At 38.5% G+C, this 24,928-nt stretch overlaps 1 protein-coding gene across 4 annotated transcripts in view; it reads left to right on the top strand.

Annotated features, from left to right (window-relative positions):
• Nucleotides 1-24,928, top strand: part of LOC149274820 (estrogen-related receptor gamma-like) — a 117,940-nt gene that overhangs the window by 66,501 nt on the left and 26,511 nt on the right. For 3 of the 4 annotated variants that reach the window (XM_089505230.1, XM_089505232.1, XM_089505233.1), the window contains 2 exons: nucleotides 14,341-14,451; nucleotides 19,127-19,288. In XM_089505230.1, coding sequence (XP_089361356.1) covers nucleotides 14,341-14,451; nucleotides 19,127-19,288 — 273 coding nt within the window. Of the gene's footprint in view, nucleotides 1-14,340; nucleotides 14,452-19,105; nucleotides 19,289-24,928 lie in introns of all 4 variants that reach the window. The other variant, XM_089505231.1, reaches the window with a different exon arrangement.

Here is a 24,928-nt window from a genome sequence, read left to right as displayed (position 1 = left end):
ATGTATGCTTTTCTAATCCCTCGTAGGCAGACGTGCACCTCTAGTCTTACCAGTTTAATTAACACCGAAATTCTCATATTATTTTGGTGCGCTGATTACAGACACAGCCTAAGTGGAAGCCTCTTTCGGTTCCCCCGAGACTCCCGTTTTCACAAAACAGAGCATTCTTTTTTTTTCTCCTTCCACCCTTTCTCTCCCTCTCTCTCTCTCTCTCCCCCGTCTTCCAGATAAGCGGCAGGCCCCGGCTAGATTTCATTACTATCGCGCACGCACTTCATGGTCATCTTTTAAAATTTGAAAGGATCATTTGTTAACTGGAAATGGTCATTTTTTTTTTTCTCAAGCTTTTGAAATATAATTTTCAATTTTTAATTTGATTCATTTAGATGAAATCATTAATCAGGGTTGAAACTGAGTTAATTTTCTGGAAAATAAATGAGGTTGTTAGAGTGAACATTATTAAGTGGGTCCTTTGTAAGGATAGCATAATGGCTGGGAAAAAAAAATATAAAACTATAGCAGTTAGGTTCTATAGAGGGAGAAAAAAAAATGATGGTTTTAATAAACTGTGGTCATTTATTTTAAAGAGGAAATATGACTAGACACTTTTAGAATTAATGATCCTTAAATCAGTAGACCAAACAGTTTATTAGAGCCAGATCCTAGGTCTGGAGTATTTTGGATCTGGGAAAATTTTACATTATGTGTGATGTCACAAAAATCCTAAAAAATTAGGATTGGGAATCGTAACGTGATATTTATCCAGAGCCGAGTTTTCGTCAACATGCCTCGCTGTATATTTTGCTTAGCAGATCCACGGTACTTCTATAATAAAAAGCAGCTTGGCCTTAATACGTATCTTGGGCCTCGGATGTCTGTCTGCCGGTTGTTGATTATTCGACTTGCTTTACTAAGATCCATGACCCTTTACTATTTTTCTTAAGGGGACACTCAAGCCGCCATATTCACTAGCCGTGTCACCTTTCAGTTATTGGTTTTCTCCATTCATCAGAATTCACCCCCTTGGCTTTTTCCCCCCATTAATTTCAACGGGAAGGGCTTTCATGCCAATGATTGGCTGCTTCAGGCAGGCAAAGTAGAGGGAAAACGGCACCGGTGGTCTTTTTGAAGTAGATTATGTATAAAACAGAAGTTGACGTATCCTGTAGACTTTAGTAGGTCGTAGGACGTCGGTACAGATCTCGGGGAAATCATTGGTACATATTGTAGATTGTAATGACTCTTTCTACTTATTCCTGCTTAAATGAGTATCCCATAGCCTAGTAGAGCTCCAAAGTGCTGATTTTGATGACTGTCAGAGCCACCTGTTTCTATAAACCTGAAAACTCCCATTGTTCAGACTGGATGAGTGAATGCTATAGAATGTATACCATGTAAGATTCTCCCTCTTCTACTACATTAGAGAAGATTTCTCTGGATTGGTGAGCACTGCTCTAGAATGAAAACATAATAAACTTCAACCTCTTCTGCTACTTTAGAGAAGACATCTAAGAAGACATCTAACTTCTCAGTGCTCTCTCTGTCTAATTCTGGTGCTTTATAAACATTCTAAAAATAATATTGAATGCACCAATGATACAGAAAAACAGGTGACCGTCCCAAGTCCAGGTCATCCGAATCCTCCTGCCTCATCCATCCTATTTCTAACTACTGACCATTAAAGATGTTTACATCTTCTCTTTTCTTAGTTTCCCATCTAATAAGATATGTTTCAAGTTAAAAGTTTCCCATTAAATATTAATCAGCACTTGCCATGTGCGGCTAACTCGCTGTCAATAATGAACTATTATTAATAGGTTCAAATTTTCCACAAGGCAGATGGAAATAGTGGAATTATCGTAAAATAACAATTCTAATCCTTTAAGATTCTGGGAAAATGTAAAGATCTGCTTTAAATATTACGAGCATAATTTGCCTAAAGAAGAATACTTATCTGACTGTAAAGCCTAGATTGCACGAAAAACATATTTACACCAAGCAAATGTACAATAGGTGGCTTGTATGGACACAGAACTGAAGCCTGCTAACATGTATTATGTAAACACGCCAACGTGTGGAGGGCCAAAGGTTTTGTTTGGTGGGAGAGCCGTGTGGACTGAGGTCGAAAACACACAGTAATGGAGATCAAAGAGAACATTCCAAACCTGATTTTAAACACCGAGGGATTGATTTAGTAATTGATTGATGTAAAATGATGTCTTGGTGTACTTCTAGATTGTAAGCTCTTGTGAGCAGGGCCCTCTTTGCCTAGTATCGGTTTGTCAGTTTTGTCAGACCCTTTGAAAGTATGTGTTGTAAGGAATTGTTAGAGCTGAATAAATAAAATATAATAATAATAATAATAATAATACGGTATAAAGGACACACTCTTCATGTCTTGGAGGAGAAACTATCCAGAAGTTTTTCACGTTATCTGAGAGCTTCCATGAATTTCTTAGCTTGGAAGAACAACTTAGCGTCCGCGCTGCTGGCCCTCTAGGTAAGCAAATTACAATAAAGTTCTATGAAGTCTTCTTGGGTTCCATGGCCCCTGAAAGGACAAGCCGTGCCATCATACTGTATACTCAATACAGCCACGAGGTGGAATTTGAATACAAGGCAAACAGGACACACATGGAGAGCTCCCCGCTTGCTTTCCGTGTTTGGTGTGTTTTTTTGATGTGTGTTCTTACCATGTTTAGTGTCAGTAAGGTTTGTGTGTATAGTGTAGGTCTTTTATGACCGGATTCCTACCCCATTTTCTCTCTCTCTATATATATATACAATAACTTTATCAGCTGCTTGTCCCGCCATCTGTTTGTTTAGGTTTACAGTTGTAATTACCGTTGTCTTAGTTGTGTTTTTGTGTAAATAAAGACACGGATAAAATCCAAATAAGGTTTCTGACGCAGATTGCAGTGGCAGCCTTATCATTTCTATGCATTATTCATCAGAAATCTTTCTTAAAGGTTTATTCTGCATGCTTTGCAGGTAGATTATTGCCCTCTTCCAGATCCATGGCTGAAAATACCCTTTAGTTTTCACAAGCTGAAAATAAGAAGTGCCTGAATGAGCTTATTCACACATACTTACGTTGGCGGCCTTAACACGCCAGGAGAACAGATCTCCGACGATGAAAAGCTACTGGCGTGGAAGAAGTCTTCGTTAAGTTTGTCCACAGCGCATAAAGTGATGGTTATGTGGAGCATTTAGCGGGGACACCAAGAGTAATCATGTTTTGCTTTTCTCTAGTTTGCTTGCTTAGACCCTGGAATTTATTATCAGATGGTATTAATTCCAAATGTCCAAATCAGGTGGTCACCAGGCCACCTTAACCATCTGTGAGCTGCAATGGAGGTCCGTGGAGCACTAACCTTTATTGATTATACAGTCAGATCTGAGGATCTCCCCAACTGGTTCATCATTCTTACTACCCTGTAAAATTGAGGTATCTATGTTGGACACAGTGCCCAATAATCGCAACTGTCCCACGAATGCAGGTCACTTGGGAGGTATCGTGGGTCTTTCCTGAAGTCTTGCCTTCATCTAGCAGTAGCTTGAACATGGTGTAAAATCAAGACTAAAAGAGTCTTTTAATAGTGCACATTGTATTATTTCTGAGGCTGGTGCTTCTTATTTTACCGGTATTTATTATTTCCGATGCTGTGTGCATGCAGCGTAAGGGCTTTTGGAGTCTTAGCCCCTGCACGTCCCCTCAGCGGAGCTGTCAGATTATATGCAGTGTGTTTGATTTTTCAGGTTTTGATGAGGCAGAAATATCACATATAAAGCAGGCGGCCCTCGTTGAGACGGGTTTACAGGGCATGGCAATGTGGGAATTCCGACGCCGATATTTTTGCAGGTGTTCAACCTCATACCATGTACTGAAATAATCCTATTCTGTTAATCACCTTAATAAGAGTATAATGCGCCTAGAGGTTTATCATGCCAGGTAAGGTAAAATAAGAATACATTCATGAGCTTAGCTATGTGAGAAAACTTCTGCTATTGCTGTTGTAGTCTGAAGAAGAGATCTCTGAGATCCCATAGGTTTAAACTTTACATCTTTTTCTATGTTACCCCAATAATAGGTATAAACGTCAACTGAAGACTCTATTTTCTCTTGTTCTCTTCTCCCTGATGATTAAATGTATCTATAAAAAAATAGTTAGGCCCTAATAGTATAATCAGGGGTGGTCCAAATATTTTTTAAACATGGCCGACAAGCTCTGGGATACTGGCGATCAGCTGGGACAAGTAACGTGGCATTAGGTGGCTCCTCAGGGGTGGTACCCCAGCTCACACCATTTGCAAGCAGAGGAAGCCAGGTGTTAGACAAAATATGGTGACATATAATTAAGCTAGTGTGCGTAAAACTAAAAAAACAGATGACATGATGGTATCATCATGACTGATATTAAAAGGGTGTGTCGTTTGGGGGCCACCTGGGTTCCAGCCCCCTCTGAGAATATTAAACGAATACAGATCAGAGAGTGGTGAAATGCGTTGCTCATTCTTAATGCATTCTATAGATATAGCTTACGTGAATTATTTTAGCGGAAGTATAAAGCCAAGATTGGCTCTTTATTACATTAGGCGGCATTGAAGGTATTACTATAAAACGTGTCCTGCGGGTGCCACCGATACAAAGATCTTGACACCAACTTTTATACTCCTTTCTTTCTCTAGGACAATAGATCCACCTCTTCATTTAATTGAATCCGTAAAAGTCGTGTCTTATAAATATGCTCAGGAGTCTCGAAGAGCAGTAATTGATTTGCCTCATTTAATTTTTAATGCAATTAACAATAAAGCAACACATCACACATTAAAGAGCAGAGGAATAACAATGAAAGGCAAGACAATGCTGACAATACCACCAACATAAATTAGAAGGGAACCTTAAATGCTAGACGCATTAAACACATTGTTTAAAATTAACTTATTACACAAGGAACAAAGGCTTGTCGCCTTGATCTATACCTTCCAAAGCAAACACACACGCTGCCTTAAAAGAATCTCATTTGGAAGTGTCTGTCTTCAACAAGACTTTATAGTGAATGATCATTGACATAAATCGTTCCTAATCTTTAGAAGAAAAGGGGAATTCAAAGTCCAAACGACTCCCTTTAATGAAATCTATTAACCATTAAATAATGAAGTAAGAATTCATTTAATTGCATGAAGCCATTATGACCCTGTTAAACTTTTGTTGGGGGGGGGGCAGGAGAGTGCAGATCGCATAACATTGACCTCTCTGGCCAATAATGGGTTAAAACAGGACACAAGGAACTCTCTGGCCAATAATGGGTTAAAACAGGACGCAAGGATACTTAAACAATGTAGGATAGTTTCCTCTCCAAATTAAGGTATCCAGTGCTTGGTACCCAAGACCCATAGTTGGGTCTTCCCTATGGGGGCACAGATGGACAGTAATCGACCTGGGGTTTTGTGTAGAGAGATGGGAAAATTAATAGTTTTTGGGGGCCCTACAGGACCCCGGCATTGGCTGCTATTTAAGATGATAACTGAGTGAATTAATAATTAGCACAGGCACACATTACAAAAAATAACGACAATGCAAACACATTTTACTATGTAGCCTTTAGGAAAACCCAAACTCTCCCGCTTTCATATTTTTGCCTTTCCCTGACATTGTTGTAAAATATTTATAATTGAAATGCATCTGGTGCGTCTTCTTCTTCTTTTTTTTTTTAAAGCTCATCACATCAAGTTCTTGTCTGAAACACATACATTGACATGTCAGGCTTCTCGCCGGATAAATTATGCCTTACAAGTCTTCAAGAGATTTCAAAGTCTTCACCCAATGTTAAGTGCAACACTTATCCCTTAGAATCCAAATACTCTTGGTTCAGAGTTAAAATTGCTAATAGTTTGGCGTCTTTCCAAGAGCGCTGTGCAGGCAGCAATGTCTTTTTTTCCTCCTCTTCTATATCCGAGATGCTGATTTCTCAAGGCTTCTCAAATAAAGCAGTTTAACATTACTTTTTTTTTTTTTTTTTACTAATTTCTCACCATTTGGATTTATTTACCAATTTTGTTTATATACACACTGTAAATGGAAGGAAAAAAATAATCCCTTCTATATAAAAAACTGATATTGCAGATTAAATATTGCTTCCAAATCTTTGTTATCTATAGGGTACAGCCAGGAACATATATTCTTGTAAAATTCACATTGGAACCTTTAAGGATCTTTTTACTTATATTTTTTTGACATATCAACGAGTAAAGAACAAACATTGGATTACTTATTAATACTCTATTGTTAACGTAATGTATAAAACATTCTTTATACATTATTTTTTTTCTTTGGTAGATGGTATTTACCTGAACTGAGGTCCTGTCTTGTAGCGGATTGAACTATTTGTCTGTGATTTGGGTTATTTTAGAAAGCACAGGATTATTTTTTGTGTTGCAGTTCCGGATTTGACCACAGGGGGAGTGTAGTATTAGAAGCACCATTTCTACAATGACTGGATCACTTCTGTGGTCTTACAGACTTTATATTGCATGTAGCAGGATTCCAATACATATATATTAGCTTGCTGAGATGCATTCACTATAGAGAGAGTTGTCGGTATAGTTTACATGAGTTATGTTTCAGCTCCTTGACTTCACTATGCATTATGACGGTCCATCCCCAGGCAGCTTCTGCTGCAAGAAGAGCTTGTCAGGCCCCGTATAACGTATAGTTACATCAGTGAGATTTCTTTAAAATCTCCTTACGCATTGAATTATACCTTATACAGGGCAAGTTCAGCCCTTCTTGCTGGAGAAACCTGCCAATGATGGCTCGTCATAATGAAGTAATGGGGGAAGGGAGCTGAAATCACAACTCTCACGCAAACTCTCTATTTTGTGAATACAACCTCCTGTTTCTCATTCAAGGATTTTTTTTTCTCCAAAGTACCATGGCCTCCATGGGCCGGGAATGGCACTATGGCTTTGCCACTAAGGCATAATAAATAACAGTGAAACAACCAGAAAATACATTTACCTACTTTAAAAACATAAGTGATCGGTACAAACGAGCATAATTTTTATAGACGATAGAAGAACATCGTATGACTTTATCTCGTGGAAAATGAACACATCTCGCATTATTTTAATACACACTTCAGCCGATATCAGTATCATGGCTCCACCCTATTATTCTTTATAAACGATGTCATTTGTGATGTAAAAGATAAAGCAGAAAAAAAAGGGCTGAGTTACGGACCTTAATTCTGGATCACTGGAGCAGTTAATTACAGTTCAATATACCCTAGGTCTAAGCGCATCGGTGCCTAAGATTGCAGACTGCTCCCTTACATTGAAAAATAAAGGAGCGTAAATCACAACGCCTGCTCGTTCTCACGGATATGGATGCAATGGCCAAGCCGCATCTTGTTACATATCTGTGATTACCGGGTAAGGACATTTATAGGGGACGTACAGTTTTTTTCGTTAGTCTTTGCCTTTTTCTTTTTTTTTTTTTCTAGCGGCGGAGAAAATTCCACGTAGGAAGAATAAAAAATAAAATAAACAATGTAAAAAAAATAAATAAAAATTTTAGCTTATTGGGCATTTGATTCATTAATGAATATTCCTCTATGAAATCACTCAGCGTCGTAGCCGCTGTCTGTCTTTCAACAAGGGAGTTAGGTATATATTGAACCGAGAATTGAAGAACAAGTGTAGTTGAATAACATTACAATGTAGTGATATATGGCTAACTAGGCAAAGGATTCTTCCCCACAGGTTAGTGAGGCTGTAAACAGAAAGAACTCAAGGAAGACAGCCATTCAAATTACGTCGGGAAGGTCAATGCTGTACATATACCAAGCTGCTATTATTTACACAATATATGGGAAATTGCATGTGTGATGTATTTTTTTTTTGTTATACGGTGATTGTTAGAGCATCTCGGAGAGGATATTCATCCAGCGCTATCTGTGTCTAGAAGAGATTCTTCCAACCCAGATGAGGTCTTCTAAAAAGATCATGCTATTAACTTAGTAATAATAAAACACACAAAGAACTGCCTCGGCTGTACAGGCTACATTCATCTTAATTTTATTTTTTCCTGGATGTTATTTTCTTTTTTTTTTCTTTTTCTTTTTTTTCTTTTAAGGAGATTACATAGCACCAGCTACTTATTTCATGTCATTGAGCTGTCACCGCAACCAATAATATTGTACGCGCCAAAAAAAAAAAATAGAAAGCTGAAATTATTACAAGTGATATTAAAAGGAAATAAGAGAATCTGTTAAGAAAAACAAGTAGAAATTCAAGATGAGTCCTGTAAAAAATAATAATAATAATAATGCTACAGGACATATTTCATAATAAATGATACCTTCCCCTAAGGTATTGTCCTAGATGTGATTAAAATACAGTTTGATGGCATCTTATGGCAGGTATTGATGTAAAATGAATCACGCAATTTTGGAAGTTAATTATAGAGCGGTCTTCCTATGACCTGAAGACGCTCTTTGAGAACAATACAGATACTGTACCTTTTGGTAAGCATAGCGACCATGATCAATAAATTATTATAATTTTTTACAATATATATATATATATATATATATATATGTATTTTTATTTTTTATGCTGATGTAGGTATATTGGCTGTGTGGGCTGACCGTCGTAACTATGTATCAAAGGCTCGAGTAACCAGATTTAAGCAGTGCTATCAGTAATACAATATCACTAATAAAGCTTCCATTAATCATAAAAAGTATTATCCTGGGAACAGATGCGGGAGGTGTAAGACAGATAGGATGTCATTTCAGCGCACTGTGATGGTGTTACAAAAGAAATGGGGGTGGAAAAAGGGGAGTTTCCCAGTAAAACTACCTCCTTATGGTCTAAAAATGCATTGTGGGGCAGATCAGTTACAGCCAGGCTAGGGTATATTTTTAACATTATACATATTACTCGGTCATCGTTTTTTTTATATGAGATTACACATTTCAAAGGGGTTTTAATGTTTAATATTCTTATAACAGGCAAAAATTATGATTACAAATCTAAAATTTATATCGTGGAATAAAAACTTTCATTCATAATGGAATGATGGGTGACTGTAGAAAAAAAAAGCTAGTTGACTAGTTGACTAATATTTTAGGATTTTGGTTTAAAAAAATATTACAGCTTTTATGTATGAACATTTTGACAGCTTGGGGCGTTCTTAGTTCATCCACAACCATACCTGGAACGTTCCCAGGGTCGGCCACCGGGAGTGCTCTCTCTTCTGGGGGAGTGGCTATGAGTGGGGAGCGGCTAGCTGGATGAGGAGGCAGGGTTATCTCAGATGGCCTTAAATTATGGGGAAAAGGAGGAGGGAAAGTGGGCGGGTAGTGGGCACGGCCAAACATTGTTCCCCTCCCCGGAAAAAGAGGAAAGTGACCCGGAGATCTAGGGAAGCAGGGCTTCACATGGGGACTCCAGGTCAAACCTGTAGAGTTCCCAGGTATGCCTACGATAGTAATTCAGTCTTACCGAAGGCAACCTGTTGTAATTAACTTTTTCCCATCTTGATTAACAAACCTTATCTTACAATGAGCTAAATTGGTTGTGATTGAGTCTAAGAGAAATTATTTTTGTTTTAAAGCAACTTCCATAGATTAGAACAGAATTATGGGGAAGAGTCGTATATGAGGATATTATGAAATAGAGCTTCATTTAGCGTTGTTCCAAAAAATTTTTTTTTTTGCACCGAGGTTTGAAAGCCAATTGCAGTTACTATGATTTGTTGGGAGGACAGAACTTCTTCCAAACACAGCATGGTCCAGAACTGTGTTGGAATGTCAAGAACAATTCTAGAAAACTAGATCATTTTTTGCACGCACTACTCCTTTAAATAAAATCATCCGCAGCATGGGATCCCCCCGTTGACATATAGCGGCTGCATAGAATGACTATTTAGAAGCAGGGGACAAGGAGCAACATGTTTATGAGAGATGTTTTACATCTAGAAAAAGGGTTCCCATCTCGGAAGAGATTAACTGTATCAGAAAGATGTTCCCCTGCTGTCATATTTGGCTTCTTCCTGCATTGTTAGAATGAGCGAGCTCTTTATTGAACCGTCTTATGTTACTCAGTGTTTGAGGCTACAGCTGGACCCAGAACTGATATCAGTTTCTGATGCAGACTTCTTTAAGTCAAAGTCATGAAATAGTTCAGTCTCGTTGAAGGCTACAGTCGTGTCATTTACTTAGCGCGACACATATATGGATCGCGACTTTCCTATGAAATATAAATCCGCCGGCTTGTTTAACAAAAGCAGCCGCGGAGCAAACCGTAAACTGTGCCTAAGGTTAGCAGGAGGAACGAAAGCATCTTGAGCACTTTCTTTTGATCTTAAAGGAACAGCTTTTATTTCCCTTTGTTTTATTTAGAATATAAAGTATTGCAGACGCCTCCCTTGCTCAGAGAGACATTACGAGACTCATTGCTTTAATACTAAGCCCCATTTTCTTCCTATAGTCTGTTGTGCCAGTGGCACGGTAAGGCACTTCTGGATTCATTAATAAATTCTGAATGGGACAGCATGTTTGGAGGGTCCGGTTATATGACCCCAGTGCCCATGCACAGATACTTGGTGCTTACTAAGACCATGGTGATGGCGCTGATCAATCAATACGCAAATAGCCAGTGGACTGGTGGTCAATAGTGCCGACACCTGCCATTACTACCCAACGATGATATCGGCATCGGAATCAGGAGTGTCGTTTAGTATGTAGATCCGTTGTATAAAATATGTGTACTCTGGCGAATATTAGGTCCTGTTTATAAAAGCAGTCTTGTTTATCAGCAATGTCTGAGCTCTGTTACATGGCAGATACCCAGTAATTGCCAAATGTTAACACGCTTTACTGTGTACCTTCTATCAGATACTGAAAGTCGAGTGGGAGAGGAAGCCTTTCTCTGTCTCTTGTTTTTTGACAGGTTGGTCAGTGCATAAATCATACGGTCCAGATTTCACACCCTCTCGCCAACTGATGCAACCACTATTTATAAATGGAGATTCACACATAAAACATCTCATTCCAGCCAAAAGAACGGCGTCCCCCCCCCCCTTCGAGAAGCTCCACCTGAGCTGAAGCTTTTTACGCACCGACGCTGTATTTGCTCAGAGACCTCCTGTGTCGGTCCATAATCATTGTTTTTTTAGTTATTTATTTGTTTTAATCCAACGGGTCTGCGGTGGGAACGATCCGCCGAGTTTGGTGTCATTAACAGGAGAGCCTTCAGGATGTAACGTGCATTAATAAGAAAGAACGTTCACTTTGCGGTCAGAGTTCTGAGAGATATACCGATTCCACTTCGCTAAATCAGGACGTGTCTTTGGGGCCGTGTTAACTAAGTAAATGCGCTCCCGTTCCGGGCTAGCTGTCAATGAGTTTTATTTAAAAAACCCATTTTAACCCCTTCACTGCTTTATAAAAAAAACCCCACAACTGCAATGTCCCTAGAGGACTGTTATATCTTCCAACGTCTTTGGTCTTTGATCTGAATGTGTATCATCCTTATGTAATTCCCAACTACCCCTTCTATAAGCGCTACGGAATATTTTAGCTCTTAATGAATAAAGAATGATAATAATAATAATTACGAATACCTGTTACAAAAATGAAATGTATGTTATGGTGTAATGGAGGAACTCTAGACTGTCGTTCTCGAACGCCGTAGTCCTATTTGCAGTCGTTGGCTGAAAATGTTTAATCATAAGATGTCATTCCTTGAAAATTGCAGATTCTAGCGTTATTAGCATTTCTCCCGCAATCCCGAGCTGCTTTGTTGATTATGGCTTCTGCTGTCTTAATAATGTCTTTTCTCAAAACCTGACGTGAACGCTTCATATAACATTTCTTTTATTGCATTCCTGGCTCTTATGGGACTTTTGCGGAACTCGCTGGTACATAGATTTTCTTTTCTAGAGGAGTTATTAAATTGATTAAACCGTGTTAGCAGAGCTAAACCCGAAAGAGGTCCATCGGTCGACTAATAGCAACTATTCTTCTAAGAAAAATGTAGAAGCGCAGATAACTTAAATTCCCAATATCAGGCATTCTAGTTTATCAATGTATGGAAATATATCTTATGCGCTAATCAAAGGTAGGCAACAGGCTTATTGTCATCTTGGCCTTGGACCTTCTCTCTTCAGGAGGTCCACCACCAAGCTGTAGGTCTAGAAGAAGTGTTGGGCATTAAGAAGAAATTCTAGTGGTCCTTCTTCTTCTCCCCATCAACAATATCTTATGTCTTTAGGGTTATTGGCTTCACTACTTACTTTAGTAAGCACAGAGGGTTAGCAGTAGACCCCGTAGACCCCCGATGTAAATAAATAGTGGTAGGACAAGCTCCTTCTATGTTCTTCTGAAAAGTTTTTATTCTTTTTTTTTTTGTTCTTCACGTTTAGAATAAAAATAGAAATCCAACGTGCGATTACAAGTATCCTTAATTTAACCGGTGTCTTAATTTAGTAGCTTGGCGAGTTCACAAACACGGTGTCATCTATTTTCATAGAAGCTGGAAATACACAGAACATCCCCTGACTAATCTTGTCACCGAGCCTAGAAGTCAGAGCGTTCTGCTTTCACCCCGAGACAGTTGGCAGATCAGCCACAGCAAACAACAAGTTTAGTAACGGACACCACTTAACAACGAACGGAGAATTAGCAGAAGAGAATTACTGCCGACCAGGAGGAGGGACGCATTTTACACAGAATGCAAAATGAATTGGGGGGGAAACAAAAATCAACAGGGAGCTAGTGATTTGGGGGGTTAAAAAGTTGAACTCCGTATTCGCAGGATCTGCAGAATTTTTTCCTCCCCCAAGCTACCCTTAAATTATTGGGGAATCTGTTTGATTGAGCCCTGTCTCTGCCGCTTTGGTGGGACTTTCCTGACCAACTTGGTACTCTTTAAGTTAAAATAGATTTTATTATTTATTATTAAAACAATATAATCCATTTCAACCAAAAAAAAGCGTAATGTGTGAATTATGCCAGGGCCTCCAAGGTTTTTATGATATATTTTCTTTAATTAACTCTAATTAGGGAACTCTCAACCAGTTATATATATATATATATATATATATATATATATTAATTAACTCTAATTAGAGAACTCTTAACTAAGCCAGTAGACTTTCATGGCACCTTTGGTAGACGGTTACCACGCTTCGACATGTTGACATTTCTTTTCTATTGCATAATAAAAAGACATGCTATGCATGATGGGAGTAGCAATCCCCATTAGCCCAAGACGGCGGCTTGCCTGCCGTTAAATCTTTATCGTTGGCTCAAAGGAACATTGAGATTCCGTCGCGTGGAATTCATCTCGAGCGCTTTTGCACTTTGTATTCAGAGGGCTGAATTTATGCACAGATCCTTGGTTGAAGTGCAGGCAAATAAAATGATTGATTAGAACAGATTTATATTATTTAAATTTAGACTGCAGTCCCATTACTATTTGATTAAACACACTGCTTTTCTGCGCAATCCATCTTTTTAGCACCCATGAAATCAAGAACCAAATAGGCGGGATGATGGCACCTGAATTATGCAGAGTTCATTTTCTCCTCATTGCTATTAAAATGCCGAGCAGACTTTCCATAGTTCAACTTTTCATCTTTTGATTTGCGGCAAATATCCTCTTTGGATCTATTTCTGCAAAACAACATTTAATGTGCCTTTCGAACCTATCTTAGGGTCCATGACAAGATATATATATATATATATATATATATAAATATGTGTGTTTTGACATGGTCGACTCTTGAAAACTTGTCCTTAAAATTAAGTTTAAATTAATTAGTCCTGTTATTTGTAATTATACACTTAATTATGCGTGTATTTTATATAGCCTAAAAGTATATAGGTAAAATGTTATTGCATTATGTTATTCTCTAATAAAAATGTAATATTATACATGTATGTGGCATTAATATTAATAAGTACGCTCTGCATACCTAGGAAGTCCCAAGGTTTAACCCGGAGTCTCCAGGGGAAGTGCTACTACTCCGGGTCTCCAGGTCACTTTTCTCCCAATCTTTTTTATTTTTTATACATTTTGCCTTGGGTATGATCCCTCATACCCGCATGGCTTATGCCGCTGTAGGCTTTTATGTTCTTTCTCTTTAAGCCCTCCCTACAGCCAGAAATAACACAATCCCCCCCCCGCCCGTTTAATTATCTTCCCTTTTTTATTGCATTTCCTCATTTTTTAACAGTAAAGGCTGTGATGTGCAAATGCTTTCCGTTGCTTAATGCTGATCTGTTTCAAGCGTGTATAGTAACCAGGAAACCTTTACCTTTTTTTCAGGGGTGCGTCTGGACCGGGTGCGCGGTGGCCGACAGAAGTACAAGCGCAGGATAGATGCAGAGAACAGCCCGTATCTGAATCCCCAGCTCGTGCAGCCCGCTAAAAAGCCATGTAAGTACCGGGATGTCAGGTTACATCAAAGCACATGTAGCCATGCTTCCCTAATCCTACATTATTCTAGCCCAGGACACTACAAAAAATCTATGTAAGGGGGTTTACAGATTAATATCATTATGTACAACTATTACGAAACCATCTTATGGGTACACCGTGGGAGCAGCCACCAGGATCTCCATTGTTATATCTCCCTTTTGGCGTATCTCTGCCCTCTTGTTAAGTTGCTGATCGTTGCTGATTGGTTCAGGCAGCCTTTGTAAGGGTTGGATAAAGTGCCATGGATTGCCAGAGATCATTCATGAAGCTAAACACCCCTTTTCCCAAAGGAAAAAAAAACCCCCAAACCGTTAAATCTAATTGCTATAGATACTTTATTTTATATGAAAAATAGTTCTGATTAAAGGTATGAAGGAGCCAATTCCATATCACGTTATCTCAGATTAATGCAACTTTCCTAATACACATAAAAACAAAAAGTTAAAATTTACCTTTTTACAATGTAAATTACCCAAAATTCACACACAAAAAAAAAAAGAAAAAATGGCTACACTTTACAGGAACATTACAGCATCAAATATATCATCAGCTGCTCTCATGACGGTGCCAGCGGAATCGGAAGCACCTTTAACATATATTTATTAATGTTCCTTGTATCTCTTTCTTTGAATGGTGCCAGGGACCAGGTAACATATAGCTTTGCATTGCTTAGCTACCCTGTTCGATACTTTAAAGGGTTAATCCGTTCCCGCAGTAATAAAGCCTAATTTGGAAGCAATGCCTACTCAGCTTTGATTTATACAGAACAAATATTACAGCTGTTATCTCTGTATTCTGAAGTGCGTAAAGCCGTCCGCGCTATAATCATTAGCTCATTGGAGCTTTTCGTTTCCGATTTCACAAGAAAGTGCTTTCTATAGTTTTTTTTTTTCTTTCTTTCTTCTACTAACTAAATGAGTTTGACTACTCAACCTCCCAACGAAAATACATTAGGAGCCCCATTAATTTATAAGCACGGAAGGTGAACAATACCTGGGATTTCTCTGCATTAAATACAACAGCACACAAAAAACGATGGCAAAGCTAGCTAGATTATCTGAAGAGTCATTAGGGGTAACCATTCATTCTTTATTAGCGCATTGTGCTGGGCCTTACAAATTGGTCTCGCTTTTATGACGAGTATTCCTAGGATGATAAAATTCTGCTGTGGATCAAGCCTGCCAACTGTCCCTGTTTAGGAGTAATAGTCCCTGTTTTTGGACCCAAACCCTTCTTTCCTTCCCTGATGTCCTTCTTTTCCAGGAGGTTGGAATGTTTGCTGGGAATAAGGGTCCTTCAGACCTTAAAAACCATACTAATGTGTAAAGAAACAGCAGGGAATATGTATAAATATAAATATACTACAGTATTCTTCTTCTAAATGTATTAATCATATACATAGTCATCAGTAGGTCATAAAGTCACAAACAAAAGCTTCTCAGTGAAGCCCTGCCCCATAGTCACGTCTCTAAGTATACCCCATAAAAACCAAGTGCCCCTCTTTGCCATTTGGTATGTTAGGGGGTATGGGGAGGTAGCGGATTGAAGGTGAAGTAGGTGTTTTCTGAAGGGGTACAGTAGGTGGCTAACAGGGAGTTGATGTAGAATTGGACGAGGACAAAGAGGGGAAATAATAAGGTATGGGGACGAGGCGAGAGAATGAAAGCGTCCAGACTCAGGAGAGATAGGAAGATTGGGAGTAACAGGTCTAAGTAACATATGGACAGGAGAATTTGGAATTTGCAGAGATGAGTTGAAGTTCCAAGAGGAACAGGATTGTGGTTGCTAAGTCTACTACAAATACTGGAGAGGATGGGATCTTTAAACAAAAATATCAACGAAAACGCCCAAAAATATATATTTTATGTGGTCTATATAGAATGGTATGTGCTACTTCTTGGTGCATGCATCACATGTATTACATGTATACATATGTAATAATATTAATAATATTAATGAAAAATGCATCGACAAAAAGTACCGGTAATTGCAGATTGCACTCTGGATAGAGAAGTGTATCAGAAACGTGTAATCCTTACTTTGGCCAACAGGAGTCACTACTGAGTTTGTATGAATTGGCTATAAATACGGAGACGGCACGAGGTCCCACCATCCAAAATAGAACAGATTTTAAACTGCTCGCAAAAGGACATTTTAGCTTTATCAAAGGAAAAACAACCCGTTTTACATAAAATTAAGGCTTAAGTGAACATATGGCATAGTTTCCTTTTGCCTTTCCAAAAAACATTATGCTGATTATACCTTCAATTGTCCAATCTGGCAGGAGCGACTCAGTTCGAGTAAGCTGTTCCACCAGTCGGTAAATACATTTTAGCGTTGCATTAAGCAGATTTGATGCATTCTAATGCAAACTTTCCGATAATACCATAAAATTTAATAAACTTTAACGGTTAATTTCATTAGGATGTTTAATTTTGTTGGATTTCGTGATGCAGAGATTACCCGATTTTCATTCATTTCATTTTGTCATTGTTGACAGTGTCACTTACTGAAAAGCCATTAAAAGAGATGTAGGTTAATGGCGTCCGGACGTCTCTGTTCTAGAATGGTGTGTTACGATAGCTTTTAAGAAGATAACCACACCAATTTCAGTAAGCCTTCTATAGTCGGAGATAAACCAAACCTTCTGGAATCATTACTCAACGACTAAAGGATTTTATTTTTCTGCGCTGATTTACTCGCGCACGCATAATTAACTTGTTTTCATTAGCACTAATTATTTGTAAAATCGAATTTTCTAAACCTGTCAAAACAAAACAAAACCAAAAAAATATTTTTTTTATATTATTTTCTTTTAAATTTTCCTTTTATGTGTTTTAAGATTATAATTTTTTTTCTCTGCCTTCCACGATTGTTTATTCACAAAAGAGGAGCGACAGAAAATTGGTCCGTATTGATTCCAATTAGGGAAACATTAAATAAGATTTACCTGGGAATACTGCTTATGGCTATTCAATTTCCTTAAGTCTAGTGCTTTTAAAAGGCACAGAAAATTCCATCAGCCTTTTTTTTTTTACGGAACCAGTTTGCATTTTTTCTGATGGGTAATATGAAGGGTAAGAATAGGGGTTTAGAAAGGACATTTTTGCTTTTCGTGGCCGGTCCATTTTAATGGATGCTTTCTGTTTGCTGCCTGGAGGCATCGTTGTATTGTCAGAATAATACAGGCTATGCATTTGTTTGGAACAAAAATGAACACAGTTTATTTTTCTGTAACAAATTTTATAATAATATAATTTTATAAATAACCACTAAATACATATATATATATATATAATAAAACAAGAGCTACAAGAAAAAAATAGATCAGATTTTTTTTATTATGTAATTGTTGAGCCCAAGAGATATATAGAATTTGGAAAAAGTGCTAGTGAATATTTTCATACAAGCCACACGCCAACACACTCTCTCTCCCTGATCTCCCTTGTTACTGGCCCGTTAGACGGCTGTGAAATGGGGAGCCTTATCACTCCAGAGGGTGTTTTGTACCTTGGTTTGGTTTTGTGGCAGGGGGGGACTGCCACCCACTTTAATCTCATGCCCTAACCTAGTTGTTGTTGTATGGAAGCTCCACCAAAGTATCCAGGCCCTACCCACTTTAACCATAAGGAACCCCAAAAAATGAGATTTGTGGATGGAATTGGTGGTGTCCAGGCTATAATTCATCCACACACTCACCTTGCTCTGCCTGGACTTAAGCCCTGCTGCTGCCACCACCTCTGCAAGCCTTAAGTCCAACTAATTGACCTCCCAGTCTTAAATCCCCCCCCCCTCTGCCTGTCGACCTTAAGCTCCAGGACAGTTTGCAACTATGCATTATTTATACCGAGGATAGATTTATGGTAAGACGGGGTACGGGGTATGGATGATAGTGGGATTCCTTCCTCTGTCTGACAGGGCTCGCGATTTTAAGTCTTCCTACTTCATTTCTTCAAAGTACCAACTGGCCTTCAAACGAAGGACCCATTACTATTTTCAGTCTCTCATCCATGACCGATCTTTAAAGCCGTCGTTCCTTTGGAGTAAGGAGCTGTGTTTGTCTTGGTAAAATTTCCCTTTACATTTTTGTTCAGCATCCTTATAAAAGAGAAACTCCCCTTAAAAGACCGTTTGATTATTTTAAGCTCAACTTAGCAAGAAATGTTCTGAATCATCATAATTATTTCATTCTCTTTTTTCTCGTGTCTACAAAATGAAGATTTATTACAATTTTGTAGGTTCCGCTTCATTATCTGTCTTTACTTCTATCTATATTTTGAGCGTTCTGTCAGGGGGGGGAAGAAAAAAAAAGATTCTGAAATGCAAACCATCCATTTTAATACATCAGTGTGCGGCGATGGGTAGGAGAATGTATAACGTATACAGTTCTGTGTTTAAGAAAATTAACAGAGATTTAAAGACTGGAACTTATTCCGAAATCTAGTGGTCAAAATGTAGGGACAGACCCAGAAATTCAGGGCCATTCCAAGGCAAATTCTTCATTTTAAGACATGATTCCTACTTTTATTAATCTGAGGGTCCCAAACATGGTGATATATAAATGATTTCTGTCATTTTGGAAACTGGAGAGATCCTGCTATTGATTGTGCAGCTCTGTGGTCTATTCTTTCAGATAACAAGATTGTCTCACATTTGCTGGTGGCTGAACCGGAGAAGATCTATGCCATGCCAGACCCCACAATTCCCGACAGCGACATCAAAGCCCTCACAACCCTTTGTGATCTGGCTGACAGAGAACTAGTCGTGATCATTGGATGGGCCAAACATATTCCAGGTATGGAGAGTCTCAGAGTTAACGCTTTAATGTTTTCAGCCAGATGTATATTAGCCATTTGTATGAGTCCTCGCTCTGTTATCTGAGCCCCGGAGCCCCAATCTACTAGACAAAACCCTTATTCCTTATCATACTGCCTGTGGTAAACAATGGAATGGCTCAGTCTTAATAACCCAGCTGGACCCTAATGAAAGTCTATGGAAGAACAGACTTCATTAGCGTTGCCATAAAGCATCAGCTCAGTGTGGTGTTTTAGCAGGGAAAGTCACCCAAAGTATCACATGACTGACAAAAATGGCGGCCTCCAGATGAAGGGAAATTATTGAAACAAAATTAGATAAAACCAGGTTTATGTCAATTGTAACCTACATTACTGAATACAGCGCTGGGGGCTATTACTGTATACAGCGCTGGGGGTTATTAGTACTGTATACAGCGCTGGGGGTTATTAGTACTGTATACAGCACTGGGGGTTATTACTGAATACAGCGCTGGGGGTTATTACTGTATACAGCCTGGGGGTTATTAGTACTGTATACAGCACTGGGGGTTATTACTGTATACAGTGCTGGGGGTTATTACCGTATACAGCGATGGGGGTTATTAGTACTGTATACAGCGCTGGGGGTTATTACTGTATACAGTGCTGGGGGTTATTACGGTATACAGCGCTGGGGGTTATTAGTACTGTATACAGCACTGGGGGTTATTACTGAATACAGCGCTGGGGCTTATTACTGTATACAGCTCTGGGGGTTATTAGTACTGTATACAGCGCTGGGGGTTATTACTGAATACAGCGCTGGGGCTTATTACTGTATACAGCTCTGGGGGTTATTAGTACTGTATACAGCGCTGGGGGTTATTACTGTATACAGTGCTAGGGGTTATTACTGTATCCAGTATTGGGGTTTATGCTCAAAGACTTCCCTTAACTTATTTTCCCTAATGAGGACAAATTAATCCCCCCCCCACCGCCCGCTTTCAGTGTCTCACGTCCCACATTGTTGCAAGAATCCCGTTTGCATTTACTAAATACATTTTGCTATGAAAAATAACTGCTTAAAACATCAGCAATGAATCATGAATCACTATTTTCTTTCCATAGTCTATTTGGAAATGTCAATAATTTATCAAATGAAGAGAGACTATGTACACATTTCCCAGCAGTGACTCGATGCCGTGATAAAACTGTGCAGTGTAACTCTTCAGCTCCCAAAACCAAAGCAAAAAAATAAGTAAATGGAGCAAATAACATCATTGATTAAAAAAGAAAGAAAATCTGCCATATAGCAGGAATACTTTATTATTCATGATTATACCTTATTTAATGAGAAACAGATACAATTAATACAAGGCGTTAACGTAACTCTATGACATAATACTGATGCAAGCAGTGTGAGAGTCACCTTAATTTCTTCATGCAATTCCATAAATAGCCACTGGGGGCATCTATACGTAATAGATGTTTCTTTAATAAAATTAATTTATTTTAATAAAAATCCCATCTGGCAGCCAATAAGGATAAACTATGTTAGAACACAACAGCTCTGCTGCCTGATTACACCTAGTCCTGCTATAACGTAATGCTGTATTACTTTTTCGCATTAATATTTTCACAAGCAGCTCTGGGATCTCCATAATTCCTATATAACACCACAAATCTATCACTTGCTCATCCTCACTCCTTTTAAGCAATCATGAGGGAGTTGAGGAAATAAAAAGTTTATTGGGATTTGGGAGGTGAAACATGTTTTGTGAAGTAATACTGGCTCTCCATCCACACAATAAATAGTGAGCGCACAGGACAGGGCTTTTCTTTGTAATTCATGCACTTTTTTGGGAGGAATTATTACACGCAGACTTTGGAACTCTTTAAAATGATGAGGTCATACGAGTTCATAGTGACAGGTCTTCACAGCAAAGTCCTACCCAACCCAATTCAGCAGCTCTTTATACACTAACATTGAACTTATCAGGGGCTGAGCAAATCAATCTAACAAAACAGACGTTAAAAGTGAGAACAAAGAATAGAAAGCAACCATAGAACATAGAGCACGATTGTTTAAGAGGTCTGCCTCGTAGGCGATAACTATAATCATGGAGCCAACAGCTCTGGCTGAAATAAACCAGTTCTTCGCTCATGAAATATTCCAATTCTAGCCCAAATAAAATTCGGATGGTAGGCGTTCGCACAGTGCGTGCCTTCCGTAGTATGAGCAATGTGTTTCTGCTGCGGTTAGCTTCTGTCTGTCTCCCTAAACCAGTTTGTCTTTATGCTTTGAATGCTACAGTAATTTCTTTAATCAAATTGATGGAGGTCCCTTTCCCAGCCCCAACTGAAACCAATTTATTGGTTATGATACGCCAGCTATGTTGCTAACAGTCGTAACGAACTGTCACGCAGTATCGCAGTGGAGCTAATTTGAAGTCATTAGGTGTGCAGCGTACGGGTAACAATTTGTTACGGTGGTTAGGGGAGCAGCTGACATTTCGGAATGGCTTTGTTCGGAGTCAGGACGAGATGGGCTCAGGCAAATTGTAAACTAATTTAAACATCACTCTGTATTAAAGCACACCAGCTACTTTAGCGTACACCGTTCTCTAATAAAGGATCCAAATTAAGTCAAAGATGGTTAAGTAGGTGAGTTGGAGTTTTATCTTTTGCAAGCTAACGGTACCTAACATCAGGCAAATTTAAATGGAGCGATAAAGCCGAAAGTCAGACACATCGAAGAAGCCCAGAACCCGCTTTCACTTTGATTAGTTTGTGCAGTTCTGATATACAATGACAAAAAAAGGAAACCGGCTCGTGGAAAACAGTCGGAATCGGCTGCCTGGGCTTTTGAGCACAGAAAACCATTAGTTTACTTTTGGTCAGTCACAACGTTTTTATTTAAACCCGAACGCTGCAGCCCAGGCACGTAATGTTCGGAGATGTATATTTTCAGACACGATGTCTGACTTAATAAATATTTATCTGCTGAGTTCTCACTTTTGCCCGGTTATTTGCATTCTGTAGTGAAATCCCCTCTTATATTTTTTTCTCTTTTGTTAAAAAAAAAAAAAGAAAAATAAGAAATCTAAGAAATTCTATTCTTGTAAACACTGCTTTTCTTGCTGAAATCCCAACAAGACAACAAATAATAAAGTTTTAAAGGGAAACTTTGGGTAAAACAGACCTTTTTCCTTTGGGAAAAAAACACATCCTAAAAAAGAAACATAAATATTATTAAATTATTTCTATGTAGAAAATACAAACAATGGCAGATATTTGATGAGTGTTTCTCTTTTGTATACCCCCAAATACACGGGGAAAAAAAGTTGTTATACATTAATAAAGTGTTATGTAGAGAGCTTCCTGTAACTGATTGGGGAGGCTTGAACTTCTGTACTTGCTCTTAAGAGCACTTCCTTTACCGTAAGTGAAGAGTGCAGCAATTAAATGCTTCCCCCCCTGCCCAATGAAAAAAAAAGCTCTGAAATATTGAATAGATGGCTGGAACTGTATTTACATGTATTAGAGGGTTTTTTTTGCAGATATTTATTTTTGATTCTTAAAGATCGTCACAATTTACACCAATAATTGACATCTGAGAACACATCAAGCGCTACTCTAACCTAATACGTTGGTGCTTTGTAATAATATAGTGAATGACTCTTGCCCTTGAAATGCCCCACCTCCCTAACTATCCACAAAGACTAGTAATGACTTTTTTCCAAAAAATAAATAAATAAAAATCTCTAGATCTCTGTACCCCATCTGCAATCTGTCTGATGTCACTATTAACCAATGCAGGACCATATAGAAAGACCTGTCCTTCACATGTTTCTCCTGAAGATGGAATCTTTTAAGAAGGTCTTGTTTTTTTTCTTTGAGTCCTTTAAATGTTTTTATAGTATTTTTCAAACATATTTTCTTTATTTGGGAAGGTTTTTATGTTTTAATTAACCCCCCCACCCCCCCATAATTGAACATAGATTAACACATCTTTCAACTAGCAGAAAAAAAACCTTGGGATGAAAAAAGGTTACAAAACAAATCCCCAATTATAGACTACCACATTCCGTTAATAATAATAATAAGTATAAGGACTAGAAACTTCAGCTATTGTCCAAAAGGACAGCCACAGCGTTGACCACGTTTCATCTTTGAATTACGAAACCCCGATGAATGTGCGTTGAGTTCATCCAATATGTAAACATCTCTTCGTAGACATTCTATAATTCACAATATCTGTATAAGCCGAGGATGATTCAGATGTCTACCTCTTCTACACAGGGAGAAGCGATTTCCACCATCCAAGTGTAGCCTTGGAAACTGCTTCTGCCCATCTGACCCCATTTATGTTAAGAGACTAAACAGAGAAAGAGAACAATCCCTTTCTGCGCTTTTCGATAAGGGAAGGTCAGTGATATAATCTGCGCTTTGCACTATTTAGCCACAGATGACAAAAATCAAATTGCAGAGAGGATTCAGCATGCTAAAGGCCAAATGTGATGCACAATGCCACCGGAATTGGAGTGTGTTTGTGAGTGACAGGCAACCCCGGCTGAACCAAGCATACAAAGGGCAAGCCGATGATTGACGCTGATAGATATGTACCCAGGAATATGTATGGATCAAACACGAGCGATATTATGCTTAACAATGGGTATAGCCGCGTTAGCCCGAGTGAAAACAGTCTTTAGTACAAGTGCAATCCTTTTATTGGACCAACATAAAAGAATAAGTAACGTTACAGAGTTATTGATTGATATAGCGCCATCCTATTCCGCGGCGTTGTACAATGGAATGGAACCAACCGCAACCATTTTCATTAACGAACAACAGCAACTAGCTGCGGATTCCCACGCCAACGATAAAACAGTGCTGTTTAATATGGAACACTCAAAATATTTATTTGTACGGACAAATGATTTTTTTCTGTACTTCCTCAAAACTCAGTTTGAAGATTAAGCAGATGATAAAATCTGTCGGGTAACCACTTACCGCTTGAAAGTTGTCGGGTTTTTTTTGTTTTTTTTTGCTAAAGCAAAAAGAATAGAAAAGGGGAAACGCGGAAAGAAAAATACATATAAAACCACCTTTATCAGTAAATAGAATTAGTCTAGCGGCTTTTATAAATCAAATAAATGGAAAGTATTCTGTTGTGAAGTATGGGAATGTCTTATCTACGGGACGCGGAGGATCACAACGGTATTAGGGAAATGCTTGACTTTAGCAAGAGAAGCGTAAGGACACAAGAACTGATGATGGAGCTCTAATAGTCCTGTTTAAGAATGACAGCACCCTACCATTAGCATCCTTTTATATCCTTGAAAATTGTTCATGCCTCGCGTTTCTGGTTCCTATCTGCCTGTGTCTTTTTTATTTCTCTTTCAATTTTGTCCGCGCTCGGATAAGCGCATGCTAACACGATATGATTGAGCTGTAAAATGGAATGCTGTCACCTCTAATCTCTTTTATGTAGATACAGAGGAAGTGGAACACACTACTTAGTTCTCCCTTGCCTCTGCTGCCTATATATATATATATATATATATATATATATATATATATATATATACCATTAGATAAGTTATGATGGGTAAAGGTGATGGAAAACCTTTCCGCTAAAATTAAGGGGGTAGTCGAAG

Source organism: Sceloporus occidentalis, unplaced genomic scaffold, assembly GCF_023333645.1.
Source record: "Sceloporus occidentalis isolate IW3139 unplaced genomic scaffold, rSceOcc1.0.p SCAF_319, whole genome shotgun sequence".
Lineage (NCBI taxonomy): Eukaryota > Metazoa > Chordata > Lepidosauria > Squamata > Phrynosomatidae > Sceloporus > Sceloporus occidentalis.
This window is presented reverse-complemented; position numbering and strand designations above follow the sequence as displayed.